A 26,159-nucleotide genomic window follows, 5' to 3' on the forward strand; every position below is an offset into this window, starting at 1 on the left:
TACTGTTGACTGGAAGCTAAAATAACACTCTGGGTTCAGAACAGAACCCTTTAGGAGATTTGCCCCGGGCTGGAAATGATTATCCTTCACACGAGTGGGTTTTCCTCTCTTTCTGACTGTGTGTCGAAAACAGTTGGGAGTAGGGATGTGCACCAGGCAATGTAAGTTGCTCACCTACTACTGCCTCCCCAGCATTTTCCTCCCTGTTTCACTGAGCTTCCTGTTTCTCAGCACTGTGTGTTAGGGAAGCCACATCTCCAAGTTGTGTCACGCAGCAGGGGTTGGCTTAGAGCACTTCCTGTTGGTGGTGTGCTGTAATTTTGTATTATTAGCACCCAAGGGCCCTCTGGATTGGAAGCACCTGTGGGATGTAACCATGCACGTCCATATCTCCAGACCCTGCGCAGTGCCTGGCCATGTCTTCGATGCTAAATAAATATTAGTTAACCATCCAATAAACCCGCCCATCCCTGAACTCTGCGAGGGGAGGGGGCATATTATGCTTCCTATGCTGCGTCATCTGAGGCGGAGAGATGCAGGGAGACAAAGATGCTGTGAAGCTGAGACGTAACGCAGGAGACCTCCCCCCCGCATGCCCAGGGCTGGTGGCCCTGGCAGGTGGCAGTACTCGGAAAGGCGGTAAATCATCTTGAGTCTTTAAGACCACGGGAGTCTGAGTTAGCGGCCTCTGGGTGTGCCCTGAATTATCCAGGTGACCTTGAGTAGGCGACTTTAGTTCTCTGTGCCTCAGTTTCCTCGTCTATACAAGGAAGCGAATGATGACTTTACCTCATTCTCAAAGAGGGCAGCTGTGAGGACTGAGTAGCGTGGCTCAGGGGCTTGGGGCGGTGTCGGGTTGCAAGTGAGCACTCAGTGTCAGTGCTAACTGCTGTGACAACGAAAAAGAAGATGCTGGCCAGCTCTCCTTGTGGCCTTGATGACAGCAGGTAGTGAGTGGAGAAGTTCAGTGACAGAGCAGCTTGAATTCTTGGCCTTGCCCGTTAGAGTTCAGCTGTCCTTTTAAGGAGTGTGCCCCTTGTCAGAGTGGTCTGCTTTTCCCACTGGGCCCGGCCGCTGGGTGAGTGCTTCCTGATCAGGCTCTAGGAGATGCTGCCGGCTCCCCGCCGGGAAGGGGGCAGTGAGGCGGGCTCAGGCCTCCTCAGGTCTCGACAGTGAAGGCATTAGTAAGCAGGCGTGTGACGGCTGGGGGTCCAGGAGAGAGGCAGGCCCCAGCGGCGTTGGGTGCGGCTCAGACAGTTGGAGACCAGGGGAGACATGGTTCCATGTGCCCAAAGTGGTCACTTGGAAAGAGCGCTGCCCACCCCCGTCCAGCCTGTCGGCGGAAGGTGTGTTTATCTTCATGTTAGAGCAGTCCAGTGAACTCTCTCTTGCTGCTACCCCACCCTAGATCACTGGCTGCCCCTGCCCGCCTCTGGACCTCCGTGCCTACAGCCCCCACCTGCCCCAGCTCGCTTTCTGCAGCCAGAGTAGCCATTCCCCACGTGGTGCCAGTCATGACCCTCCGCGGCCCTTCACGGCTCCGCAGTGTCATCAGGGCCGAGCCCAGACAGCGGTCTGGGTTTGAGAACTCTTGATCGGGCCCCGTCCACCCCTCCTGCCTTCCCCACGGCCCCTCTGCTCCAGCCATACTGACCTGCTCAAGGGTCTCCCAGAGGCCCCGTGGCCTGTCTCGTTGGGTCTTTGTCCGTGCTGTCCCCTTTACTGGGAACACATCTCACACCCACCCTGCTTGTCTGGCAGCCCGCCGCTTGGGCCCCACTCCCCGCCCCCTCCCACCTCATCACCCGGCCACGGCGCTCACCCTTACTCTCGGCGGGAATGGCTTAATTATAGGAATCTGCCGCTGCCCACTGAGCTCTCTGAGGGCAGGGATCTCATGTCTGCTCTGTTCACCTTTGTATCCCCAGTGTGTGGCACGTGATGGACACCCAGGGAAGGCTTGTTGGAGCCCCTGCTGAGTGCTAGGGCCTGAGACGAAGCCCTGGGGTCAGAGTGATACGTGCAATGAGATTTGTCTTCAGAGCGCGCACAGTCATGGGGCGGGAGGGGGAGCAGGTACCCAGGTGGATCCACTACAAGGATTCCCATGAGAGGAGCACAGAGTTCTGTGGAAGCACCACCGAGGGGCACCAGGCCCACCCTTGGTGGGTGGGTTTCAGGGAAGGCTCCTCAGAGTAGGTGGAGCCCGAGAGAGCCTCACGGGGCGCTAGGGAGGGAACCAGCCAGGCCGAGACTGAATAGGAGCAGTGTGTTTCCGTCCCGATCACAGCCCGAGAACCGATGCCTGATGAGCCGTGGGCACTGGCTCAGGCCTTGTGGATCCCTTGCCAAAAAGCAGGTGATGGGCGCACACTCCAGTTGTGCTGCGGATCAGCTGTTGGTTGCTGCTCAGACTTTCTAGGTGGATGAGGGAGGGGAGGGAGATCAATTGACTACCTGTAATTTCAAGATTAGGGCTGGGAAATGGGCCTTTTTCTTAGGCTACTCCACGTGCCCGTCTGCCTCTGGAAAAGCCCACCTCAGTCCTCTCCTGGGAAGCAGTGAGCTTGCTGGCCAAGTGCTTTATGGAGCTGCCGGTGCCACCGGCCTTTATCTTGTCTGATCTCACAGAGACCTGGGACTTTCTGAATCCGATCAGTCAGGCGTTCTGTCAAGTCCGGGCGCCTCCTTTGCAGCTCTGGTCAGTAACAGCTGCTGCCCCTGAGGGAACCCAAAGTAAACTCCCGACTTTCCGTTTTTCCTGAACTCTTAGATTTTGGTGGTGGAGAGGGGTGCAAAGTCTGTGCCTTTGTTCCTGATCCTTGTTACCCTTATAATTTAAGATTTGGTAACTCTTCTTGTGACTGCTGGGAATCCTCACACAGGGTATCCTCCAAAGTAGAGTTTAATTACCTGTGCCCCAGCGCTGCACTGAATGTCACCATGTCCCAAAAGAGGAGTATCAGCGCGGGTGTCGGCTATTTGGGGAAAACCATTGTTTCTGCTCCCGCCCCTTGGGAGTCCAAGTGTTCCATTTGGATGAGCAGGGGATATCATTTTTCCATTTTATTACAGATCATTTGCCCAAGTGCAGGATATTTAAGTCCGCTGGAAATACTTGTGAGAGTGCTCTATAATACATGCAGAAATACAGTCCCTAGGTCTGGGCGTGGGGGTGCCCAGGGGTTAGTTTTCCCTTGAATCATGTTTTTGCCTTAAAACTCCTTGACAGAAGAGCTTTCCTGCATGCTGTCTGTGGGAAGCACCGTTAGGAAGGAGAAAATCCAGCCTGTCTTCTCCCACGGCCCGGTGGTCCTCTTCTGTTGCTTTAAGGGATCTCTGGGACCACTGAAAGGTGGCAGGGGACAAGACCACGTGCTTCCTTCTGGGTGAGAGTGTCAAGCAAATTGGAACTTGTTGATTACCCCATTGCTTTCCACATTCTTTCCATTCCGGAGACCACGGGGGGTCGGGGGGGGGGAGATTTGCCGATGCTCCACAGGCTTTGCAAATCTTTCCCTAATTAAAGGGCCTCCCAGCTGCGTGCATAGCTCTTCTGCCTCAAATCTCTGCCCTTTGGTGTTTGTGTTTAAAATTCCATCTTTCCGAAATGTTTGCCACTCAGCAAGTCTCCTTGAAAGCCCCCACTCTTGTTTGAGGGAAGTTTTTTCCTTTTTGGCTTTTATTCTGCCTCTGTACAGGAAATTTAAGTCTCTTTGGAATTGCGTGCACAGATGCTCTTTGGTTGGTTATTTGCTGTTGTTAACCTCGTTGTCTGTATCTCACCACGGCACTGGGAGGTGGCAGCGGGTGCTGCTGGTGGCCATGCTGTTGTAACTTCTAGGTGGATGAGGACAAAAGAGCTTCGTCCTCCCGTGCTTCTGTTTAATGGGAGCCGTGCTGCAAGGCCAGGGAAGTACTTCAGAAGGAATCTGACCTAGGTGAGGATCGGGATGTGTTAGCAGGAGGCTAAGCTCTCCCCAGGTGAAGAAGATACCTGGTCCTTGTCAGCTGGAGCCGGAGGCACAATTCATCAGAAATGCACAAAGACCCCTTCCTTGGCCTTGCCCTAATAGAAATCTCCAGTAGGAGGTCTGCCTAGCGCCTGCATTTCAGGGACTGTATGGCATCCTGTTGCTGGGGGGCTCAGAGAGCAGAGTTTTGTGAAATGCTCGGAGAGCTTCCATGAAGAGGTCTGAAGAGTCTCTCTCTAAGTTAGATCCTGCCCTCTGGTTGATGAGAAATATGATACAAGTGAGTTGGAGAGAGATTCCACTTCCCAGGACCAGAAGAGGCAGAAAGCGTTTCCTTTCTGAGGGCCGTCAGGAAGCCCTGTGCAGGCTGGCAGGCGCTGGCCCTGGAGGAGGAGTGCCCAGGTCACGCCCTTAGAGCGCGTCTAGTCTGGGAGACAGATTTAAACCCTTGAGCAGAGCGTGGCACTCTCAGCCTGCTTTCCCCAACCTTTGAAGTCGGCCGAGAACAGGGTCCGTGAGGAGCAGCTGCGGGTCCTGCCGGCTCTGGGTTGAGGCCACCCGGCAGGAGCCTCAGATCAGTGACGGGGACACTCAAGTTGATAAAGGTCTGTGCCATGGGGAGCAGGAAAAGCTGGGCTTCCCTTTAGGGAATAGGATTGGGGCAGGGGCCTCTGGGGGCAGGAGAGCACTCCTGGAAGAGAGAAGGGGGGGTGGTAATTTGGGTTTTACAGATAGAGAACTTTCCTAAGAATTTTAAATTTGAACTGGAATTCAGGGGAGAAGCGCATGCAGTCACAAGCTTTTTTCTTCTTCCCCTGTCGTGGGTCATTCACGCGTGTGCACCTTGGAGACAGGCCCAGGGCTTAGTCAGTTTGGGGTCTCACCAAGTACCTTGCTCAGTAGACATTTTGTTTTAGGAAGAACGTCACAAGCTTTTTTTTTAGAATGTCACAAACTTTTGATGAGTTCATACAGCCATATCCTGGATGGTCGTAGAGATGATAAGTAAATAAACTAAGTCTTGCACTATGAAACTTTGTAGGATCTTAACACTGAAATGAACCTTACTGGTCATCTAGTCTAGTGGTTTTCAGACATTTTAAAAATTAGTGGAGCCCTCTTTTCAAACTAAATATTTTTCTTAATAAAGTGTTTTTTGTGGCTGCGTTGGGTCTTCGTTGCTGCGTGCGGGCTTTCTCTAGTTGCGGCGAGCGGGGGCTACTCTTTGTTGCAGTGCGTGAGCTTCTCACTGCAGTGGCTTCTCTTGTTGCGGAGCACGGGCTTTAGGCGCGCGGGCTTCAGTAGTTGTGGCACGTGAGCTCAGTAGTTGTGGCTTGCGGGCTCTAGAGCGCGGGCTGAGTAGTTGTGGCGCACGGGCTTAGTTGCTCCGCGGCATGTGGGATCTTCCCGGACCAGGGCTCGAACCTGTGTCCCCTGCATTGGTAGGTGGATTCTTAACCACTGCGCCACCAGGGAAGCCCCAAATTAAATCTTATAGCAAACTTGAATGGATCGTGTTGGGCCCAGACTTCCCCTCTTACTCTTACCACCTTGAGCCCCACCAAGTGCCTCTCCTCTGCCTTGGAGAACCATGACATCCATCTTGTTCAGTTTGGGTCCATTTTATTTTATTTTTTTTTAAAGATTTTTTTTGTTGTGGACCATTTTTTTTTTTAATAGATCTTTATTGGAGTATAATTGCTTCATAGTACTGTGTTAGTTTCTGTTGCACAACAAAGTGAATCAGCCATATGCATACACATGTCCCCATATCCCCTCCCTCTTGAGCCTCCCTCCCCTCCTCCCTATCCCACCCCTCTAGGTCGTCGCAGAGCACCGAGCTGATCTCCTTGTGCTATGCTGCTGCTTCCCACCAGCCAACTGTTTTACATTCAGTAGTGTATATATGTCCATGCTACTCTCACTTCGCCCCAGCTTCCCCCTCCCACCCCGTTTCCTCAAGTCCATTTTCTGTGTCTCCTTCTTTATTCCTGCCCTGCAACTAGGTTCATCAGTACCATTTTGTTGGTTTTTTTTTTTGGATTCCATATATATGCGTTAGCATACGGTATTTGTTTTTCTCTTTCTGACTTACTTCACTCTGTATGACAGACTCTAGGTCCATCCACCTCACTACAAATAACTCAATTTCGTTTCTTTTTATGGCTGAGTAATATTCCATTGTATATATGTGCCACATCTTTATCCATTCATCTGTTGATGGACATTTAGGTTGGTTCCGTGTCCTGGCTATTGTAAATAGTGCGCAGTGAACATTGTGGTACGTGTCTCTTTTTGAATTATGGTTTTCTCAAGGTATATGCCCAGTAGTGGGATTGCTGGGTCCTATGGTAGTTCTGTTTTTAGTCTTTTAAGGAACCTCCATACTGTTTTCCATAGTGGTTGTATCAATTTACATTCTGCTGTGGACCATTTTTAAAGTCTTTATTGAATTCGTTACAATAATTGCTTCTGTTTTGTGTTTTGTTTTTTTGGCCCCGAGGCATGTGGGATCTTAGCTCCCCGACCAAGGACCGAACCCACACCCCGTGCATTGGAAGGCTAAGTCTTAACCACTGGACTGCCGGGGAAGTCCCTGGTCCATTTTAGAGATGAGGAAACTGAGGACCAGGGCAGCTATGGCTCATCTGGTGATCTAGCCCCACTTCACTGAAGACCCACCTCTGGCTTCCAGACTGGTGATGCATCCCTACCATGTGCTGCATTAATTTATTCTCACGTAGAAAGCTCTGGGTTGTAAGGGTCAATAGCCAGATAGATACAAGAGTGAAGAGAAAGATAACTGTGCCCCTGGTTCCTGATGCCCGGGGTCACTTTTTACTAACCTAAAACTTAGGTCATGTAACATATTCTTATCTGCTGGAAACCCCAATTAATTTTTTTGTATTTGCATTGAACTTACAGTTCCCTGGAATATGCCTGTGCTCTCTGCCTGGAATATTCTCTCAATTCGCCTTTTTTTTTTTTTTTTTTTTTTTAAACAATAGAGATAAAATTGTGATTATGTAGATACAATTCACGTACTATAAAATTCACCCTTTTAAAGCCTGCAGGGGCTTTTCAGCATCTTCACAGAGTTGTGTAGCCATCACTGTTCAGCGTTCCACGCTGCACTCCTTTGACCAGATGGGCACTCCTGCCTCTCAGTCCCGCCGGCTTCTCTGTGACCTCCTCTGCCACAGACGTGCTTCAGTTTTTATAACTGAGCTCAGATGTTAGCTCCTCAAGACATGTACCCCGGCCTCCCCTGCTCCTTTTCTCCTCCAGAGAAGCTCTGGGCAACCCCCCTAGTTTCCATAGCATCCAGTACTTCCCCGGTCCAGAGCACAGAGCACGCTGGGGCTTCACTTGTGCCCCGCTCTCTCCTATTAGACTTTGAGGATGGGGACACTGTATTTAATCCTTCATACGTTAGGTAGATTTTATCTGGAGGATTTGGGTTTTACTTCCTAATGAGCCAAAGTGGAGAAACAGAGGAGCTCTTGATCCGGGAAGACACAGACAACGAAAGGGAGACATCCATTACTCCTGAGCGGATCTGACTGTTTCCCCAATAGGAAGAGTTGCAGATTTTTCTTTGGCCGTGCGTGGTCCTTTTCTCTGGCTGACTTGGTGAAGTTAAAACAAAACCTTGATGAGACATCCATCCAGTGGAAAGAATCCAGTGTGAAACGTTGTGGCCAGCCAGCCAGGATGATTTTTGTGCTAAGGCGGAAAGAAAAGCCACTGACTTGCTCTGGGTATCCCTCACATAACATGGCACATCCGTGCTGGCCCCCACCCCCGCTCAGACACACGTGCTCGCACGGCGTGAGCGGTTCCACTTGAAAGGGACCGGCAGCATCACTGGGTTCTGGTGGACTGTTGCGCTGTCTGGGTTGTTTACAAGTCTGTGGTCTTGAGAGTTTGGAGAGAACATATGGTGGAAAGAACCAGGACTGTGGCATGTGACTCAGTGGTTGCGTGGCTCTGAGCCTCGGCTGCTGCCTCACAAGGTCCTTGGCCTCCCCGGGTGGCTCTGAGGAGTCCTGGGGTGAGATTGCATGGGTTTCCTTGAATTCTGGCTCTGCCACCTGCGACCTGTGTGACCTTAGCCAAGTTATTATCCTGAACCTCCCTGTGCCTCAGTGTCCTCATCTGTAAATTATGAGAACTTGGCATAAATTGGGATAACAGTAGCACCACTGCTTCGTACAGGGTTGCCATGATGATAAAATGAGGATGTGTGTTCCGTGCTTAGAAGAGTGTCTCATGCATAACAGGCACTTAAAAAAAAAAAAAAGTTTGCTGTTGTTAGGATCATTGCTTTAATAATACTAATAACACTAAAACGGTAATACTAAAACAGATGGACCCTCTGTCCGGCCCGTGAAGTTACATTGTCTTTGCAAAAAGACCATGTGATAAGCGAGTTGTTTTAATGTATTTTTCCCTGGTCTTTTTCCCAGAAAGATTTGAGGTGATTTGTAAGAATGCACCCAATGCAATAATGCTTTAACACAGCCTGAGAAAGGAGGACCGCAGGCCGTTCGGGAAGAGATCTCCACTCTGTCCACGCGTGCCTTCCTCGCACAGGGGAGGCTGTGGGCCCAGCTTCAGGAGGTGCCTGAGTGGAGTGTGAGGGGCAAGGGCCGGCCCCACAGGTCCTCTCAAGGTGGTGGTCCACACCCCAGGGAAGGTGCAGGAGCTCGAGTCTGCATCCACCTTGGGAGGCCCTTGGTCACAGCGATGCGGTGCCGCCCCAGGTCATCACCCTCTCACTGTCGCCCCCACCCACCCACCCAGCTGGTCCCTAGTCCAGCTCTGGGAGAGGTGCTGAAGAACACTGGGGGGCGCTTCCCCCTGAGATAGACATGGGCTTCAAAAGATCAGAGCTCCACCTGAGTGGCCCTTCTTTTCCACAATTCAACCACGGTCCCACCGGCATTTAGGAAGCCCCGCCAGCCTTATGCTAGGCCCAGGGCCGTCCAGACATCTCATCCCTGCCCTGAGGAAAGACACCCCATCCCGAATCTGTGCGGCCTGGGACCCAGTCTTATATAGAGCGGCAGGGTCGTAGCCCGTAGATGAGGGGCATTGCCTTCGCTAAGGAAGCCTTGGGCATGCGTAGAAGAGGACCTTGAAGGATAACTGGGGGTCACTAGGTAGCACCGGGAGAAGGACAGGCGATCCTGGTGGAGAGACTGTCAGGATGTCGGCTGGAGGGGTGGCTGAGGGGCTCGTGGGAGAGCCATGGGGCTGCGGTGGGAGGCTGGGCCCAGGCCGGGTTGGGGAGCTTCCCGCCCGCGGCCGTCCAGGCCGAGGCAGTTGGCTGCCCCGTGTGCAGCAGCTCCTGAAACCGGCCTGGTGGCTGTGCGAAGCCCTCAGGAGCCAGTGCACGTAACTTAGACCCAGTGAGTTTTCTGCTTCTGGCTTCTTAAAGGTGCTTGTGTATCGTGCCCTATCCCTCGGGGCCAGCCCTTCATTAAGAGGGGCGGGTGGCTTAGAAAGACCCCAGCTTCTCTCAGCGCAGACACAGGTGATGTGGTCGCTCCCGGCCAGGGAACAGTTAATTTAATTAGGCTCCAAGCACCTGGTTCGTCCCCTTCAGGAAGCGTAGGGTTACATGTGGACAACAGGAGCCTTGTGTGTGCCCCTGGATGACCCACGTGTAGTGATTTCAATTTCCCCTTTCAGTTTGTCTTCTCTTTGTCCTGCCCCCTCCTGACCCTTCTTTAGAAAATGCTTCTGGCTTCTTACTCTAGCCTCCAAGCTTCTAGAAGGCAAAGCTTTGGGGCATGAATGGCTGAAACCCAGCCCAGGAAGTGTGCCTTTGTTTATTATTTATCTCTGGGGTGGTTTGGGGCACCTGCCTAAGAAAAGAGCGGTGGGAGGCTTATTGTTTCTTGAGAAAGCTCTTTGTTGTTAATGGCACATGAAAAATTGATTTCTAGGCAGAATAAAACATGTGTTGATCAGAAACGCTTTCCTAATGTTGGCAGCTTCCCATGTGTTAGACCCTCAGCGATGAGACCCGGCTGGCAGTGTGTGACTCTCAGGAGCCCGTGCCAGTGGCCCAAATCTGAGGGGCACGGTTCGCACACGTTATGATGTTGCCAAAATTGGGAGATTGCTTCCTACACTTGTCGTGTAAATTTAACAGTGTTCTCCTTAAAAGCACATTTTATAATTCGCAGTCTTCAAGTGAAGAAAACGGTCTGAACTTGTACTTAAAGAATATTGTTCTCAGAGTCCAATGATAGCTTAATTAGAAGAGAGGCCGGATCTGAAACACGAGGAGGGCCGGCGGCCCTGGGGTCAGGCTGTGCTGGGTGGTGGCGCTGGCAGTGGCACGGGCCCCTGCCCACAGCGCAGGAGTCGGGGTGGGCGGGCAGGGACCGTGCAGACCCCGAGTTCCCCCCGATTCTCTTCCTTTTTCACCCCCTCTCCTCGGAGCCCCACTGGAAGGGGGAGTGGGAGCGGGAGCCCCTCGCCTTGCCGGCCCAGCGGGGCCTGTGCTCTGGAATCGCTGGGTCAGAGTCTGGAACTCAGAGTTCAGTTCTGCCCTGCCCCCACCTAGCCGCCTGTGTGAGGTGCTTCCCTGCCCTTGGGTTTTCCCGTCCGCGCGGTGGGGAGGGTGGGGTCCTGCAGGGTGAGCAAGGCCCCCTGGGCTCCCCCTCCGCTTCCTCAGGCAAACCCTCTGAGTGGGTTTACAGGACGGGGTGAGGTGTCCCCAGTGCGGGGCACCCACACTCGGAGAGGCGTTACATCAGTTCACTTGGAAACTCTGCTTCCAGGGCCCAAGGTGTTTCTGGTGACAACTAAGGTCCTGGTAACAGAGCTGCCGCTGGGCTGGGACTTTCCTGGTGGTCCATTGGCTAAGACTTCGTGCTCCCAGTGCAGGGGGCCCGGGTTCCGTCCCTGGTCAGGGAACTAGATCCCACATGCCACAACTAAAGATCCCGCATGCCGCAACTAAAGATCCCGCACGCCGCAACTAAGACCCGGCACAGCCAAATAAATAAATATTTAAAAATTAAAAAAAAAAAGCTGCTGCTGGGCAATCGTGGGGAGGACTTTGTTTCCTCCACCCTGATCAGGGGGGTGGGGCTGGGGGTGTCCCTCATCTCCCATAGGCTCCGGAGGCCGCCTGGGCCCACGTTCACGGATGGGTCCTCAAGTGCATCCTTCTTAAACCTGGGAGTCTGGGGAAGAGGTGGGAGGGAGGCTTTAAGAAGTTTTATGAAAAACAGTTTGCCGGGGCTTGCCATCACATTTAAAGGGGCCCACAGGCACTGCTCCACCTGGCCGAGGACTCCAGCGCACAGATGCTTCTCTCTTCTACTCTCCTCGGGGTGAGGGCGGGGGGAGCCTGGGGCCGGCTCTTCAGTCCCATCACAGTGCCTCTCCTTTCCTCCACTCACGTGTCAGCTCCGTCCACCTCCTAGACCACCGAATCCCTGCAGTACCCCTCCCGTCCCCATCAGGTCCGCGTCACAGCCCTCGCCACTCTCAGGATGGCTCCTCGTGCCTTGTCTGTTTCCAGCGGCTGGAGCGTGCTTTGGGAGAGCAGGGCCGTGCCCGTGCATCTCGTCTGCCGCTGAATCCATGGCACCTGACAGGTGCCTGGGGTGGGCACTCAGGATCTACTGACGTAGGTGTTGTAGCCCCCAGTTCTGAGGTTGAGGAAGGTTACACTCAGCCAGGAAGTGGCAGACCAAGGATTCGAACTTGTGTTTGATTTTGAGTTTGGTGTTTTCCAGAATGCCACCCTGTAGGTTGTGTTTCTGACACAGGCATGTGTGTCACTGAAAGCACTCTCCTTATTTTCTTTTTTAATTTTTATTAGAGAAAAGCGGGGAAGGTTTGGGGCCTTGGAAAAAATAAAAGGAACGGATTGTAAGCAGAGACCTCTGCTGGCCACGGGGAGGGAGCCCCGGCATCCTGATACTTTGCTGTCTGCCGGGAAGTGGGGCCAGCCAGCACTCTGCCCAGCCATGGTTTCAACAACGTTACTCATCTGAGTGTGCGACCCAGCGAACACGGTCTGTTTTCGATTCTTATCTCTCTGGTGGCGGGCTCTCAGCCAGCGGGCAGATCAAAAGACGGAATGTGTTCATTTGGCCATTTTTTTAAAAAACCGAGGTACAAGGGTGCATTTCTTAAAGACGAGGGCGCCGTGGATTAGATTATCCATGGAGTTGAACTGGTCTGGCTTTTGTGCTTTTTAAAGGGTTCATCTCAAGTTTCTTTTTCTGGTTGAACAATTTTTTTCAACATTAATAACTAATGGAGAAGGGGAAGAGGCAAAGTAGAACCATATGGCGGCCCGAACACAAACCTCACTTGTGGCCGGAAACTTCTGATTTGTATCTCTTTTCGTGTGATCAGCTGTTGGGCTAGATAGTAGAAAAGGATTCAGTTTGAGACAACAGCAAGAGTGAATGTAATTTTTATTTAGTTAGTTATTTTGTATAGCTTTTTAAAAAATTTATTTATCTGGCTGCGTCGGGTCTTCGTTGCGGCGTGTGGGATCTTTAGTTGCGGCGTGCGGGACCTTTAGTTGCGGCGTACGAACTCTTAGCTGCGGCATGCGGGATCTAGTTCCCCGACCAGGGATCGAACCTGGGGCCCCTGCATTGGGAGTGCAGAGTCTTAGCCACTGGACCACCAGGGAAGTGGAAGTCCCTGTAATTTTTATTTTTTTAACCCAGATATACTGTATGTCACATGTCTTTTCTTAGACATTGGCTAGTAGCTGTGTGACTTGGGGCAGGTTACTTCTCTAAGGCCCTATTTTGCCACCCCCCCGCCTTTATTTGGCCGCACCTTGCGGCATGTGGGATCTTAGTTCCCCGACCAGAGATCGAACCCGTGTCCCCTGCAGTGGAAGCGCGGAGCCCTAACCACTGGACCACCAGGGAATTCCCTCGCCCTTCTTTAAAATAGGGACAGTAATCATATCTATATGCAGGGCTGTTTTGAGGATTAAAGGAGGCGATGCAGGCTCTTTTCTCCCTGGCTGCTTGAAGATCAGCCACCATCATGCCATCATGAACAACACAGTAACTATCTGGACCAGGAAGTTCATGACCACCCGACTACTTCAGCGGGAACAAGTGGTCACTGATGTCCTTCATCCTGGGAAGGCAACAGTACCTAAGACAGAAATTTGGGGAAAACTAGCCAAAATGTACAAGACCACACCAGACGTCATCTTTGTGTTTGGGTTCAGAACCCATTTTGGTGATGGCAAGACAACTGGCCTTGGCATGGTTTACGATTCCTTGGGTCACACGAAGAAGGATCAGCCCAAACACAGGCTTGCAAGACATGGCCTGTACGAGAAGACCTCAAGAAAGCAGCGAAAGGAACGCACGAGCAGAATAAAGACGGTCATGGGGACTGCAGAAGCCAGTTTGGTGCTGGCAAAAAGAAGTCAGCTGGAGATTGGACAGCAGAAGGAGTAAAGATTCTGCGGTGTTCGTGCAGATTTTTCGTGAAGGAATTAATAAACTAAGGCCTTTTACATGAAAAACTTAATAAATAAAAAAATCAAGGCGGCGACGCAGGTAGAGTTTACGTAGTGCAGCGCCTGGCACCCCCGCCCCCTCCTGGTGTCCGTCTCTTTATTCTCGGTATCGTTAAGGGGTCACCTGAGGCAGTAGCTCGTGGCATGCTAGCCTCTCTCCTGCCTTCTACCTTCTGGGTTTTTTCCTCTCCCTGCCCTACTTCGCTTTATTCCTGTTTCACCCGATCTTTCCTGTGGCCCTGTGGGCGCTCGTCAGCCAGGTGGGGGTGCCGGTGGTGAAGGGCGAGGCGGTTCCTGCTCCCTGGGGTGTGGCCACAGAGTGGCAGTGGAGAGACCGACGGAGGCGTGAACTTCACCACCAGAACAGCGACGGGAACGCTGTCTCGGCCAGTGCAATGTTGTTTATTATTCCACTTTACTTGGAATTAGGTTTAAATGCCCCCAACAGCTTGGATTGGTCTGACACCTTTGGTGTTATCTGAACATTCCTTACAAAGGCTGTTAAGCAGGTCAGATGGGCAGTTTGGACAGAAACCGTCCAGCCCTCGGGTGGTCGACACCAACCACATGTTCTCGCCAGAGGCCCTCCTTGGGTCCCGAGGCAGCAGAGCCTATGACACTCACACCCTGAAGTGAACTCCCGGCTTTGTTTGGACCTGTCCTTTCATTTAAATTGCTGTGCAAACTTGTGATCCATGAGACTTAATGTGATTTCTTCCACTGTTCTAAGCATTTGACATGACTAGGAGGTGGGGTGGGGTTGGGTCTGTACTGTGACCCTAAATCATACGATTGATACCCACTTACGCCAACACGCCGGAGCACCCACCAGTGTGCGCGTCACTGGCCTGGGTCTGGAGGACTGGCCTCCGCGGGCACCGAGTCAGCGCTCAGTGAGGAGTGTTAAGTCTCGAGGAAGGAGTAACCTGATAGTTGAGGCCAGTGTTAGAACAGCCGTCCCCAGAGCATTTAGGATTCAGTTGATACCATCGTCACTGCAGGAATTCCAAAGAAGGTGACATCTTGATAAGGAAGTTGGAGTTACAGCTGGGCCCTGAAGGGTGGTAGGGTTTAAGACTATATGGGGATAGGTTGCCAGATTTAACAAACAATATATGTCGTGTGTAAACTGGAGACATACTAAAACATTATTCATTATGTGTCTGAAATACAAATTTAACTGGCCAATGCATTATTTTATCCAGCAGCCGTAAGTGGGGAGGATTTTTAAGTGGAAGAACGCATGTGCAAACTCGCATGTCTAGAAGCACTGAGTAGGACAGTGTGGTGGTTTGAGAGGGTTCAGGCAGAAGCGCAGGGGTGGGAAGGGGTGGGATGGGGTGGGAGTGAGACGAATTGGTGGTGGTGCCAGATCATGACTAATGCGCCCTTGGCAGCTGCTCTGGTACGAATCTGCGAGCACACCGTGTAGTCCACACTTCTCGTTCCACATGACGACAATAATGTTATTTTTACAGAGCATTTTATCTTTGATCAAAGAAACAGGACTGGTGGAGGGAAACAGAATACAAGGATATGGCCCAACTTGGGAGTTTATCCAAAAGGCGAAAATTGTACCTGCTGGGGTGGAGAATCATCCAGCCATATCACAACCAGGTGCTTTTTGTGGTGGGGCAAGTCATCCGTCATTCATGAGCTCTCTGTGTTTTTCTGTGCACAGCCGTAGCTTTGTGAATTGCAGTTCAGATGTATGTTTTCCTTAGGTTGGTTAGAACCTGACCGTAGATCTTGAAAAGTCCAGGCACAGATCTTCAAGGGTGGCTGGATCTGGGCGCTCAGGTACTATCTCCACGGCCCTGCAGTGCTCAGAAATGCAGGGAGGTACTCTCCCGATGCCTGCTGCAGCCCAGGCCCTGCACCCCCAACCCAGCTGCCCTGGCAGAAAGGAGGTGAGCCGTGTATCCCTCCATCGCCCCTGGAGAAGACTCTTCCCTGCATATGCCAGGGGCTGAGGCCCTCTCGTTGCCCATGGCTGGTGGTGGAGTAGAGATCAGCCTTGCCCAACCATATGGAGTCAGGAGCTTTGTGACCAGAAGAATAGGAAAGGAGGCTGGGCAGGCAACAGGAGTGGCCATTGATGACAGCTGGTACCACGGATCAACCCCTTGCGCTGCTGCCTTAATCTGCGTTGTCTGTGCTTCGAAGGACGTGAGTTACAAAGTGGGGTGTGGAGGGGGGGTGGAGTCCCTCCTGCTCCTTTATGCTGGCCTTGAAAGTACCCAGATCTACTTGGACAGGTAGGGAGGGCTGGATCCCATTTTCTAGAAAAGTGGCTGCCACATTTTTTGATTTCACAGGCCAGAGACATTTAAAAGAGAAGAGGAGGAATAGGTCATTGGTTGTGAACCTTTAGAACAAAAACAAAACCTATCGTTTCATCAAGTTACAGACACCTTAACAAAAACAACCCAAAAAAGGGGCATTCTCAAAGGATGAATACGTTTAACCATATGAAGAACCTAATAGTGTCTTGATTAGAGGCTTTCTTTACCTGAATTATTTGCACTGAAGCAGTGAGGCTCTTACAGTGGCCCAGCAGCCATCTGTGTCTGATGCAGCTCACCTGCTGTGTTTCCCAGATGAACAACCTCGGACCCAGCCCAGGTCTCCGTGGCTAGTTAACAGCTGAGCAGGGGCTCGAACCCAGGTCTCTGAGTTCTCAGTCTCACACTGCCGCTGTGCTCCTTGGGGTCATATAGTAACACAGACGCCAGGACTTTCACTAAAACTCCCGCTCTGTCTGTCTGCTGCTCTGGAACCACATCACAGGTCATATTCCTGGTTGGAGCCACGGTGAAATTGTCATTGGTATCCATCAAAGTTTAGTTCTTGACTACACACTCTTTGGGTGAAGATCCTTGCTACACACCAATTTATTAAGTTAAAAATAAAGCCGATTGGCATTTGGGAGGCTCCGTATTGTAAAACTCCTCCCTTCCTCCTTCCCACATACGTCAAGCACTTGCTCTGTGTCAGGCACTGCCCTGGGCACTGAGGATTCAGCGGTGGACAGGATCAAAGCCCTCGCCCTGGTAAAACCTACATTCTAGGGAGAGAGACATGACCACAAATAATTAAAAAATCATTTCAGTTAGTATAAGTGCTGGGAAGAAATTATTGAAATACTTTCGATCCGTGGATTAACCTCTTGGATAGGAGTGAAGTCAAGCCTCTTTTATACTAAATCCCATTATCTTATAAGCTTCTTCTGTTGGGGGACTTAGCCACCTGCAACAGGACTGGCGGGAGAGGGGCAGCATGGCTCTGGGCAGAACTGGATCTCAGTGGTGCATTTTCATCCAGTGCCTGGGGCAGTACAGCAAATTCAGGTGCAGCCTAGGCTGGGGCTGCTGTCTAGACCGGAACTGCCGTCCAGGCCGGGGCTGCCGTCCAGGCCGGGGCTGCCGTCCAGGCCGGAGCTGCGGGCTGAGAATGACAGACAGCAGTGGTGTTGGAGACCGAGGGGGGGAGCAGGGGCATCAGTGCGTCGGTTCCTGATGTGCACGTGTTACCCCGCACTGGACGCTTTGCTGGGTACTGAATGCATCATCGTCACATGCAATCCCCAACCGCGTTGGTTTTTCTTAGCCCCACTCTACAGGTGAGGAAATGCAACTTGGTAGAGAAGTAAAGTGACTTGCCCCAGGCCAGGAGGCCAGTGAGTCCTAGAGTCAGGAAGTCTCACTTCAGAGCGTGTTTGCTTGGTCTTTACTATACTCCAGGATAAATTAGGCCAGTAGTGTCAGGGCCCCAGCCAGTTAGAATGGGGTTCTAGGCAAAAGTCAGGGCCCAACAGGTAAGCCAAGGAATCAGCCCAACAGAATAGTGATGCCAGGGAAAGGCTGTAACGTGATAGGCGGGCACATAGGTGCCCAGGGCCCTTGCACTTGGCCAACGACAGGAAAGCAAGGCCACTTCAAATCCCAGCTGCCTTGGGTGGAAGCTGTTAAAATCTTCCTTGCCTTGATCTGGACTTTTTTTTCCAGGTGAAGGGTTCCATAGCTGAGCAGGGGTTGGGTGCGAGGGGGTCATTTCCCAGCAGAGTGTGCCTTTGGCGTGTGCTCTTCTTCCTCTTAGCTGTCCAGTAAACCAGAGTTCCGGTCAGAGGGGGAGACTTCTCTCTCTACTGCTTTCTTCTTGTGTGGGCCTTGGGCAACCTCACGACTCCGGGCCTCAGTTCTCTAATCTGTAAAACGGGGATAATAACTACTTCACAAGATGAGTGTGAGCTTCCGGTAGACAGTATGCCATCTGTAAAGGGCCCAGCATCGTGCATGATACGTGGCAGATGCTTGGTATTCTCAGCACCAAAACTAACTGAAAACAGCCCCATTTTGTTTGTATGTCTTTCTACTTGGGGAGGTGAGTACACAGATGGGTGTTGCATCCAGAAGGAGTTCTGAAATAAGCACGTTGTAGACAGGGGTTAATGGTGTGTGTGTCTCGGGGGGCTGGCTGCCCGGTGCTGCGCAGCGTATGAGAAACGGCTGTGAGTCACCAGGAAGGCCACCATCTCACAGGTGTGCCAGACGGCGCCTTCCAGGCGGAGTTCGGAGGCACCCCACCATCAGCAGAGATGCCTCGAGAAGCCCATGGAGGCTGGTGGTCTCCGAGGTGGCTGTGGCCCCATCCGTGCCTCTCTGGTGGTGGCGAGGGTCTTCCGGCAGAGCACGGGAACTGCCATGGCTGGCCGCCCCTCTGCTGAGCTGCTCTTTGGGTGTCTTGCCACATGATTTAACTTTTCCATTTGGAAGGGTTATTGGTGCAGTTGGCAGCCACTCGTCGGGTAAACGATATGGTGGGGCCTCCGTAAACCCGGGCCCATGAAACGAATAAGTCAGCACATTGAAAATATAGCATGGAAGTGACTCAAGCCTGAAGGAATCCATTTTGGAGAGCGCTGCCCTCCCTTCCTGGAATATTTCGGTGGAAACTGATGTTTGAGTTGGGAGGAGGAGGCCAGAGGCCTGGTTCCTAGCAGGGCTCTGTGTCCGATTCAGCAGCATCTGCCCTGGGATTCAGCCCTGCCCGCCCCCCCCCACCACCCGAGGGCCCCCCTCCTCAGTGAGGGGCCCAGGAGGGTGAGCCTGAGCACAGCAGCTGGAGCTCGGCACCGTGGGAAGCTGGCGGGAAGCTACCTTTGCAGCAGGTAGGGTTGACTCCGTCAGCCAACCTGGTAACGCTTGGCTGGGGTCCTGGAAAGTACTGGAAACTCCACCCAGCAAGGGAGCCTGTGGGAGCTCTCGGCACCGACTGGCTCTTCTTCTCAGAGCTCTCTGGACTCCTGTGTGTTTAAAGTGTTTACCTTCTTCTCGGGGCTTCAGCTTGTGCTTTGCCCACCAGAGACCAATACCAAGCACGTTCGTACGTTACTAGACCACCCTGGCGACCAGGTAATTAAAAGCTGAACGCAGTTTGGAAGGAAGGCTGTATTGGAAATCACGCTCCACTGTAATTCAAGAACAGGTTTCTTTATAGAGGGACACAGTTGGTGTCAGACACATGTGGAAAAGAAAAGAACAGGCCCGTAATTCTGGCAGGCTACCAAGGGCCAGATGTTAAATATGCTGACCACGGTATGGCTACAGATGCCGTTAGCCAACCTGGGTTTGATGTGTTATTTTAACCTCTGTTCTGACTTTTCCTCTCTCTCTGCCAGGTCCCCAGTCTATGTGAAGATCTCCTGTCTTCTGTTGACCAGCCACTGAAAATCGCCAGAGACAAGGTGGTGGGAAAGGATTACCTTTTGTGTGACTACAACAGAGATGGGGACTCCTATAGGTGAGCTCCTGCCCACGAATGCAGCAGGCGTGCCGCGCCCGCCACAGCCGCTCGCCACTGCTGCAGCAGCTCAGGGACTACTGAGCTTTGACATCTGACAGCCCATCAGCCTTCTTTCTGCTTGTGCTTCTGCTAGGCTTTCCTCCTTCCCTCCCTCCCTCCCTCCCTCCCTCCCTCCCTTCTATCCATCATTCCGTCCAGTCAACCAGAAGATGTCTGTGGAGTACCCCCACTGGGCATTGGAGATGCAGCAGTGAACAAGAAGCCCCTGCCCTGGTGGGGCTTACAGTCTAATAGGAGAGGGATGTTGGTAAAAAACAACAACAACAGGGACTTCCCTGGAGGCGCAGTGGTTGAGAGTCCGCCTGCCAATGCAGGGGACATGGGTTCGAGCCCTGGTCTGGGAAGATCCCACATGCTGCAGAGCAACTAAGCCCGTGTGCCACAACTACTGAGCCTGTGCTCTAGAGCCTGTGCTCTAGAGCCTGCATGCCACAAGTACTGAAGCCCGCGTGCCTAGAGACTTTGCTCCACAATAAAGAGAAGCCACCGCAATGAGAGGCCCACGTACCACAACGAAGAGTAGCCCCCAGTCGCCGCAACTAGAGAAAGCCCGCACTCAGCAACAAAGACCCAACACAGCCAAAGATAAATTAATTAATTAAAAAAAAAAAAAAAAAAGAACCTCCAGCAAGCTGCTTCATTAAAATCACATCAGATCCTGCAAAGGAGAAGGTCCAGGGTGTGTCCATGACAGGAATCCCGAGCCCAGGGAGGGCCTGCGTGCTTAAGGGCATGTGAATGAAGCTCGTCTGTCTGATGTGCAGCTCTCCTTTCTCTCTCCATCACCCTGTCCAGGGCTGTGAATAACTAAGTCGACTTGCATCCCTGCCCTGGGTGATCCGTGGTCTAGAACAGGAGATGCACCCAGGAGCTGATTACTGTGTGACGTGATTCCTGCAGCCAGGGCCAAGCTTATTGAGGGTAGCATAGAGAAGGCCGAGGTTGACTCCAGGAAGACTTCCCGGAGGAGATGATGTCCGAGCTAGGTTTTTAAGGGTGCCTAGGAGTTCTTAATATTAAAAAAGACTGGGAATCCCTACACCCATCCAGTATTCCTGTGATGGATGGCTGTAGTCAGTACCTTGGAGAATGGTGGAGGAATGCCGTAGGCTATAGGTTTTTTTAGAAGCCGCAGAACCTGGGCTGAGTCTTAACGCTTTGGCCTCATGCTCTTTTGGGGGAGGGGTTGGGGCCTGAGAAATGAAAGTAGGAGAAATTCGCTGGAGGTAGCCGACATGGGCTCCAAACCAGCACTGCCCCCTTGAGCAGACGGGAACTTTGACAAATTACTTATTGTCTCTGGACTCTAGTTCTCTCATGTATTAAGTGGAGGCTGGTAGTGTTCATTCTTCTAACAGGATGCTCAGTGACATGTTTCTGTGAGCAGGCACTCGTGTGTCAGACACTGAGTCACTCTTCTGTGGAGCTTGTGTCCTAGTGAGGAATCCAGAGAGTCAGCAGCTGCATAAACAGTATATATTGTTGAAGAGCAAATAAAGAAAATAATGGAAGACCGGGGAGGGAGAGGCGGAGGGGTAAACAGGGAAGGCTCTGGCTTTGGTGGTCAAGTGTGAAATGAGACTTAAGGGTGAGAAGTTTCAGTCCCGCGCAGGTCTGGGAGAAGAGTGTCCCTTTAAAGACCCTGGGTGGGGTGAGCTGTCAGGGTGGAGCCTGGCAGGGAGGCCTGAGTGGGAGACAGCAGTGAGGTGGGGGGCCAGGGCTAGGAGGTGAGGCCAGAGGCCTTGAAGGCCAGGGCCACAAGGCTTGGCTCGGGGCACTTGGGGGTTGAAAGAAATAACACGTGTGAAGGGCTGAACAGCACAGAACTTGGGGGAAATTACAAAGAATTCATACTATTTAAACAAGACTAGACGACTGTCATGGGATCATGTCCCTTTCCTAGTTTCAAATGGAGGTCAGGTAAAGAATGTATTTTGGTCTAACCTAGACTGGAGACTAGAGCGGAGATGGGGAGAGGTAGTCGGGTTTGAGGCAAGTTTTAAAAGTAGAGCCAGCAGTGTTTGCAGGTGCGGGGGTGGGGCAGATGAGCGGCTGGAAGGTGGGGTCACTGACTATCGAGGTGAGGAAGGCTCTGGGAGGGACTGATTTGGAGGTATTTTAAGCTTCAGATGCCCATCGGGTGGACGTGGAGAGTCAGCTAGGCTGTGGGTGGTCTGAGTTCCCGGAGGTCTGTGTGGACATGGAGGTGCAGAGGTGGGCATCCAGCTCCAAGGTGGTGAGACAAGCCCTGAGGCAGATCAGGCTCAGCCTGGGAGGGCCAGCCACTGTCCGGGTTGTGGGCATAGTGCCGGGTCTAGTCCTCACCAAGGGAGAGGTCCCTGAGGGTGCCACGTGGGCTGACAGGCCAGGGAGCCCATGGCCAAAGGATGAGTGGCTTCACCAGGCATGGGGTTCAGGGGAGGCACCCTGCAAGAGGGGGGCCTGGAGCTGAGTCTTGCTTCTTCAACATCGTCGTCGTATTTCTTTTTTCCACCTGAAAATTTGGGCTTGCTGTGTGAGGCAGCTGTTGCCCAGCGGCCAGTGGAAGGCTGGAATCATTTCCAGTCCATGCCCAGGCCAGACTTTCCCAGGATGTGGTACCTCCAGGTTGCCCTGCTGGCTCCCACCTGCATTCCTGGGGCTCCGTAGGGGGCCTGGGGGTCTTCAGCTGAAGAGGAGCGCAGGGTGTCAGGGCACAGGGCTTTCCTTTTTTTCTCTTCTCGGTATAAAACTTCAAGGTCTTCTGAGTTTCTCCACACATTTCTGTCCTGTGTCTGACCGTTTGCTTAAATAAGATCCTTATGGTGTGACGGTTTGCCAGCAGCACTGTTTGAAACCTGTTAGCTGAAACAAAAAGCATTCTCTGAGGGAAATGAAAGGCCTGACTTTTGAAATCTAAGCGTTGCTGTCCATCTGTCTTTTTTCAAATGGCCTCCATTTAAGCTCTTAAATGTGTTCTGAGTGCCCCTTCCACTCAGGATATTCTGGGTAATGTTATGATTTTTCCCCCAGCTACAATTACCCCGGCTCCAGGACTAACGGCTTGAAATACTGTCGTCTGTGAGCAGGGAGAGATGTGTCTTGAAAATTCCAGACCCCCAGTCTTCAAGAGAGATCGGCTCTTATGTCTAATCAGGTCGCCTTTAAATGAAAGCCAGTAGGGGTGGGACTTCCAGGCCCCCAGGACAGCAATGGCTCTGTAACCGTGGAAACGAAGGTCAGATCCCTGAGTGTGCTGAGGAGAGTCTTGGGGTCTTGAGGAGCCGCAGGGCAGGTGGGGAGTTTAGATTCTCCCGCTCAGATTCCTCTGCACTCCCCTTGGAGAGCGGAGGTGAGGTACCAAGCCTAGTTTACAAATAAATAGTGGTGGTGACAGCACTCTGCAACTTCATCTTTGTCTCTGGATCTGGCAAGAGGTCTTCGTTGATTTTCTTTTTCCTTTTCCTTTTTTTTTTTTTTTTTTTAAATGCTTAGGTGTCCCTCAGCAGAAAGTTGCTCCATCTCTGCTGGTTTGGAGGAGCACCAGCAGGATTGCCGGGTGTCCTTTCCTCCCCACCCCACGCTGCAAGGCTTCAGCCCCCGAGCTCTGTGTTGGGTGCTGGGGCGCGAGGGCAGACTGCACAGGCTTCTGCCTGGAGCGCTCTTGTTGTCAAGGGCGGGGATGTGACCGCTGCAGGAACCGACATCTGTGTGGGAGTGAGGGGACAGGCGGGGGCAGTGGTTACTTCTGCTTTGTGTCGGGTGCGAGATCATTCACTCGTTCCTCTGCCTTTTTTTTTCTCATGAGCATGTGGTCGAGCACCAGGCACTGTTCCAGGCGCTGAGCAAACAGTGGAGAGCAAGACAGACACAGCTCTTGCCCTCTGGGAGCTCAGGTTCTAAAGTTGACCGTCTAAACGAATTCAAGTTCAGTAAAATTTAAAATTCAGTTCCTCAGTCACACAAGCACTCAGGAGCCACATGAAGCTAGTGGCGACCGTTTTGGACAGCGCAGATACAGAACATTTCTGTTGTCGTGGAAAGTTCTGTCGGGCAGCACTGTTCTGAGGGGTGAACGCAGCGGTAACGGACGTGTCAGCCCTGCCCAGGGAGGGAGAGGCCTCGGGGAGCGTGAGAGGGTGCCCGGCGCCGGCTTCTCGCCTGCTCCTCGAGCCAGGTGGGGTCCTGGCTTGTCCAACAGCCCTTTGTTTGCTGTGGCCTGTGCACAACCCAGTGTGACCACAAGAGCTGGCTGCTGGTCGCGGGGCCGTGGGGAGCGTTTCAGCCCACTGCTGCACAGTCTCTCCCGACACTGGTGAGTGAGGTCGGGGGCTGGTGTGGAAAGAAGGGTTTCCAAGCACCTTCTGCGTTGAGGTGGCCTGGGCAGCTGCTGCATGAGGCCCTTTTGGGACACCAAGCACAGCAACTCTTCCCCCACTTACGTTTGTGGACCAGCAGCCAAGAAAGCTGGGACCCCTGCCTGAGGGTGGCTGGGAGCAGAGGTCGCCCAGCTGACTTGACGTGACCTGCTGCAGTAGGTGCCAGGCATTAGTTACCACGAAGAAAGATGTTTGTGCACAGAATTAGCTAAAACTGGGCTTCAGGAGGCAGTGATGCCTTTTTTCCCTTACCAACAATCCCAAATCAGAAGGTTCTTTTGAGTCCTCAGTGATGTGAAGTGGTGTCATCAGTGGGGGGAAACGGGAGAGGCAGTGGGGTTTCTTACCGTGGACATGTCGAGGTGTTTATGCCCCACAATGTGAAGGACTTTGTCCGAATTCCATATTGTCCTCTCCTCCTTTCTTTTACCCTCTCACCTTGTTTTTTTTTTTTTTTTTTTGGCTGTGTTGGGTCTTTGTTGTTGCGCGTGGGCTTTCTCTAGTTGCAGCGAGCGGGGGCTACTCTTCGTTGCGGTGCGCGGGCTTCTCATCGCAGTGGTTTCTCTTGTTGTGGAGCACGGACTCTAGGTGCGCGGGCTTCAGTAGTTGTGGCACGCGGGCTCAGTAGTTGTGGCTCGCGGGCTCTAGAGCACAGGCTCAGTAGTTGTGGCGCACGGGCTTAGTTGCTCCGCGGCATGTGGGATCTTCCCGGACCAGGGCTCGAATCCATGTCCCCTGCATTGGCAGGTGGATTCTTAACCACTGCGCCACCAGGCAGGCCCCCCCCCCTCACCTTTTTAATTCTCTTTCTTTGAACCCCCAGCTCTGTGAACTCCACCTGCGGGAATTAATGAGTGGCTATTTCCCTTATAACCCCCCTTCCAGCACTCTCTGTGATTAAATGCTTTCCTGATGTGGCAAAATACATTTTAAAAAATGCAGCAAGACTTTGGGCTGGAAAAAGTGAGACTGGTTCTCATTACTTCAAGTCTTCTTTGTGTGCGCAGCCCTTGGAGGCTGAAAGGCTGTCCTCTGTTCACGGGGAGAACTCTGTCCCTCAGGCTTTTTTACGTGTAGTCAGCCTGTCCCCATGGGGCTGGCTCTCTGCCTCTCTTGCTGCTTCCATAACTGACAGCTCTCTTCTTAATCCTTAATCGTGTAAGAAGATCTTTGAGGAGTAAGAGTTTCTCCAGAGCTGCCAGCAGGCCAGGGAGGAGAGAGGGGCCTCTATTGATCAAAACAATGGTGAGAACAAAGGAAAATTTTTAAAAGGGTGAGAAAGAAGTCACATTTGTTGAGCACTTACTATCTGCCCGTCTCTAATCTAGGCACTTGATGTATCAATACTTTTCTCCTTTGCTCCTCAAAGCAGCCCTGTGGGTAGATAGTAGCCTCAGTTTGCACATAAGGAAAGGGAGGCTCAGAGAAGTCAAGACACCTGTTGGAAATGCACAGCTGGTGAGAGTTGGAGCCTGGGGTTCATACCCAGGTCAGATGGAATCTGAGCCGTTGCTCTGCAAACCTTGAGAAAGCCGTGTGTATGCCCAGGGCCTGTGGATAATGACTTTTCCTCTGAAATTTCAGAAGCTGGGGCTTGGGCCGATGGCTCACTGGAATGACTCATGTGATCTCCTTCTCCTTCTCCCCTCCAGGTCACCGTGGAGTAACAAGTATGACCCTCCTTTGGAAGACGGGGCCATGCCTTCTGCTCGGCTGAGGAAGCTGGAGGTGGAAGCCAACAATGCCTTTGACCAGTACCGAGACCTGTGAGTTACGGACTCCCTTTGCCCCGCAGCTCTTCTGATAGGTAGTTCATAGATGAAACGCGAGGCCAAGTCGTCTCCCTTAGACCTGCCACCTGGCTGGCCTGACTAGTAAAAGTTCTGAGCTCCCCCAGCAGGGTGCTGGGCCCGAGTATGGTCATCGGGTCAGTCGTGAGAGGCTGCTACCTTGCCCGGGCAGTACTCTGCGTCGTGCCTCTCAGGAACAGTATAGGTGCCATTGGGACAGCACCTCCTGTGTGCAAGACTCAGTGCCAGATATTTCATACACATCATCGTAAATCCTTAAACCCTCACAAATGTGGTCACTGTTTTAGTCCCCATTTCCCAGATGAAGAAATCAAAGTTCAGAAAGATTAACGTGTTTGTCCAAGGCAAGAGGCAGAGTGGGGAATCAAACCCGGCTCCGTCTGCCTCCAGAGGCCCCTCTGGTTTCACTGCACTGCCTGCCCTGACTCTGTTCTTACCTGGAGCTCAGGGCCCCTGCTTCCAGACCAGTCACCAGGGCGGGAGGAGTCGAGGTCCTTAAACAGTGGGCCTTGGGCAGCCACCTCTGAGCCAGCAGTTCGCTGACTCCCGAGTTGTTGGGGGCCTCAGCCTGCACTTTGGCAAGTGTTTTCGCTGCATCTGCTTTCTGCTTCCGTCCAGT

At 52.4% G+C, this 26,159-nt stretch overlaps 2 protein-coding genes and 1 non-coding gene across 4 annotated transcripts in view; 2 read left to right on the plus strand and 1 right to left on the minus strand.

Annotated features, from left to right (window-relative positions):
* The window catches only part of CAPZB (capping actin protein of muscle Z-line subunit beta), a 136,432-nt gene that overhangs the window by 75,566 nt on the left and 34,707 nt on the right, over positions 1-26,159 (plus strand). For both annotated transcript variants that reach the window (XM_061184835.1, XM_061184836.1), the window contains exons 3-4: positions 19,187-19,308; positions 25,382-25,495. In XM_061184835.1, coding sequence (XP_061040818.1) covers positions 19,187-19,308; positions 25,382-25,495 — 236 coding nt within the window. The remainder of the gene's footprint in view (positions 1-19,186; positions 19,309-25,381; positions 25,496-26,159) is intronic.
* On the minus strand, positions 12,579-12,651 carry TRNAG-CCC (transfer RNA glycine (anticodon CCC)). Its single transcript has one exon. It is a non-coding gene; the product is annotated as a tRNA-Gly (tRNA).
* On the plus strand, positions 13,028-13,444 carry LOC133088909 (small ribosomal subunit protein eS24-like). The gene has a single exon (XM_061187045.1). It carries the CDS (start codon positions 13,028-13,030, stop codon positions 13,442-13,444), a length of 417 nt encoding a protein of 138 aa, XP_061043028.1.

This window comes from Eubalaena glacialis, chromosome 3 (genome assembly GCF_028564815.1).
Source record: "Eubalaena glacialis isolate mEubGla1 chromosome 3, mEubGla1.1.hap2.+ XY, whole genome shotgun sequence".
Taxonomy (NCBI): Eukaryota; Metazoa; Chordata; class Mammalia; order Artiodactyla; family Balaenidae; genus Eubalaena; species Eubalaena glacialis.

Excerpts from the sequence above, each read along its gene's own strand:
- LOC133088909 (XM_061187045.1), top strand. The coding sequence starts at position 13,028 with ATGAACAACACAGTAACTATCTGGACCAGGAAGTTCATGACCACCCGA.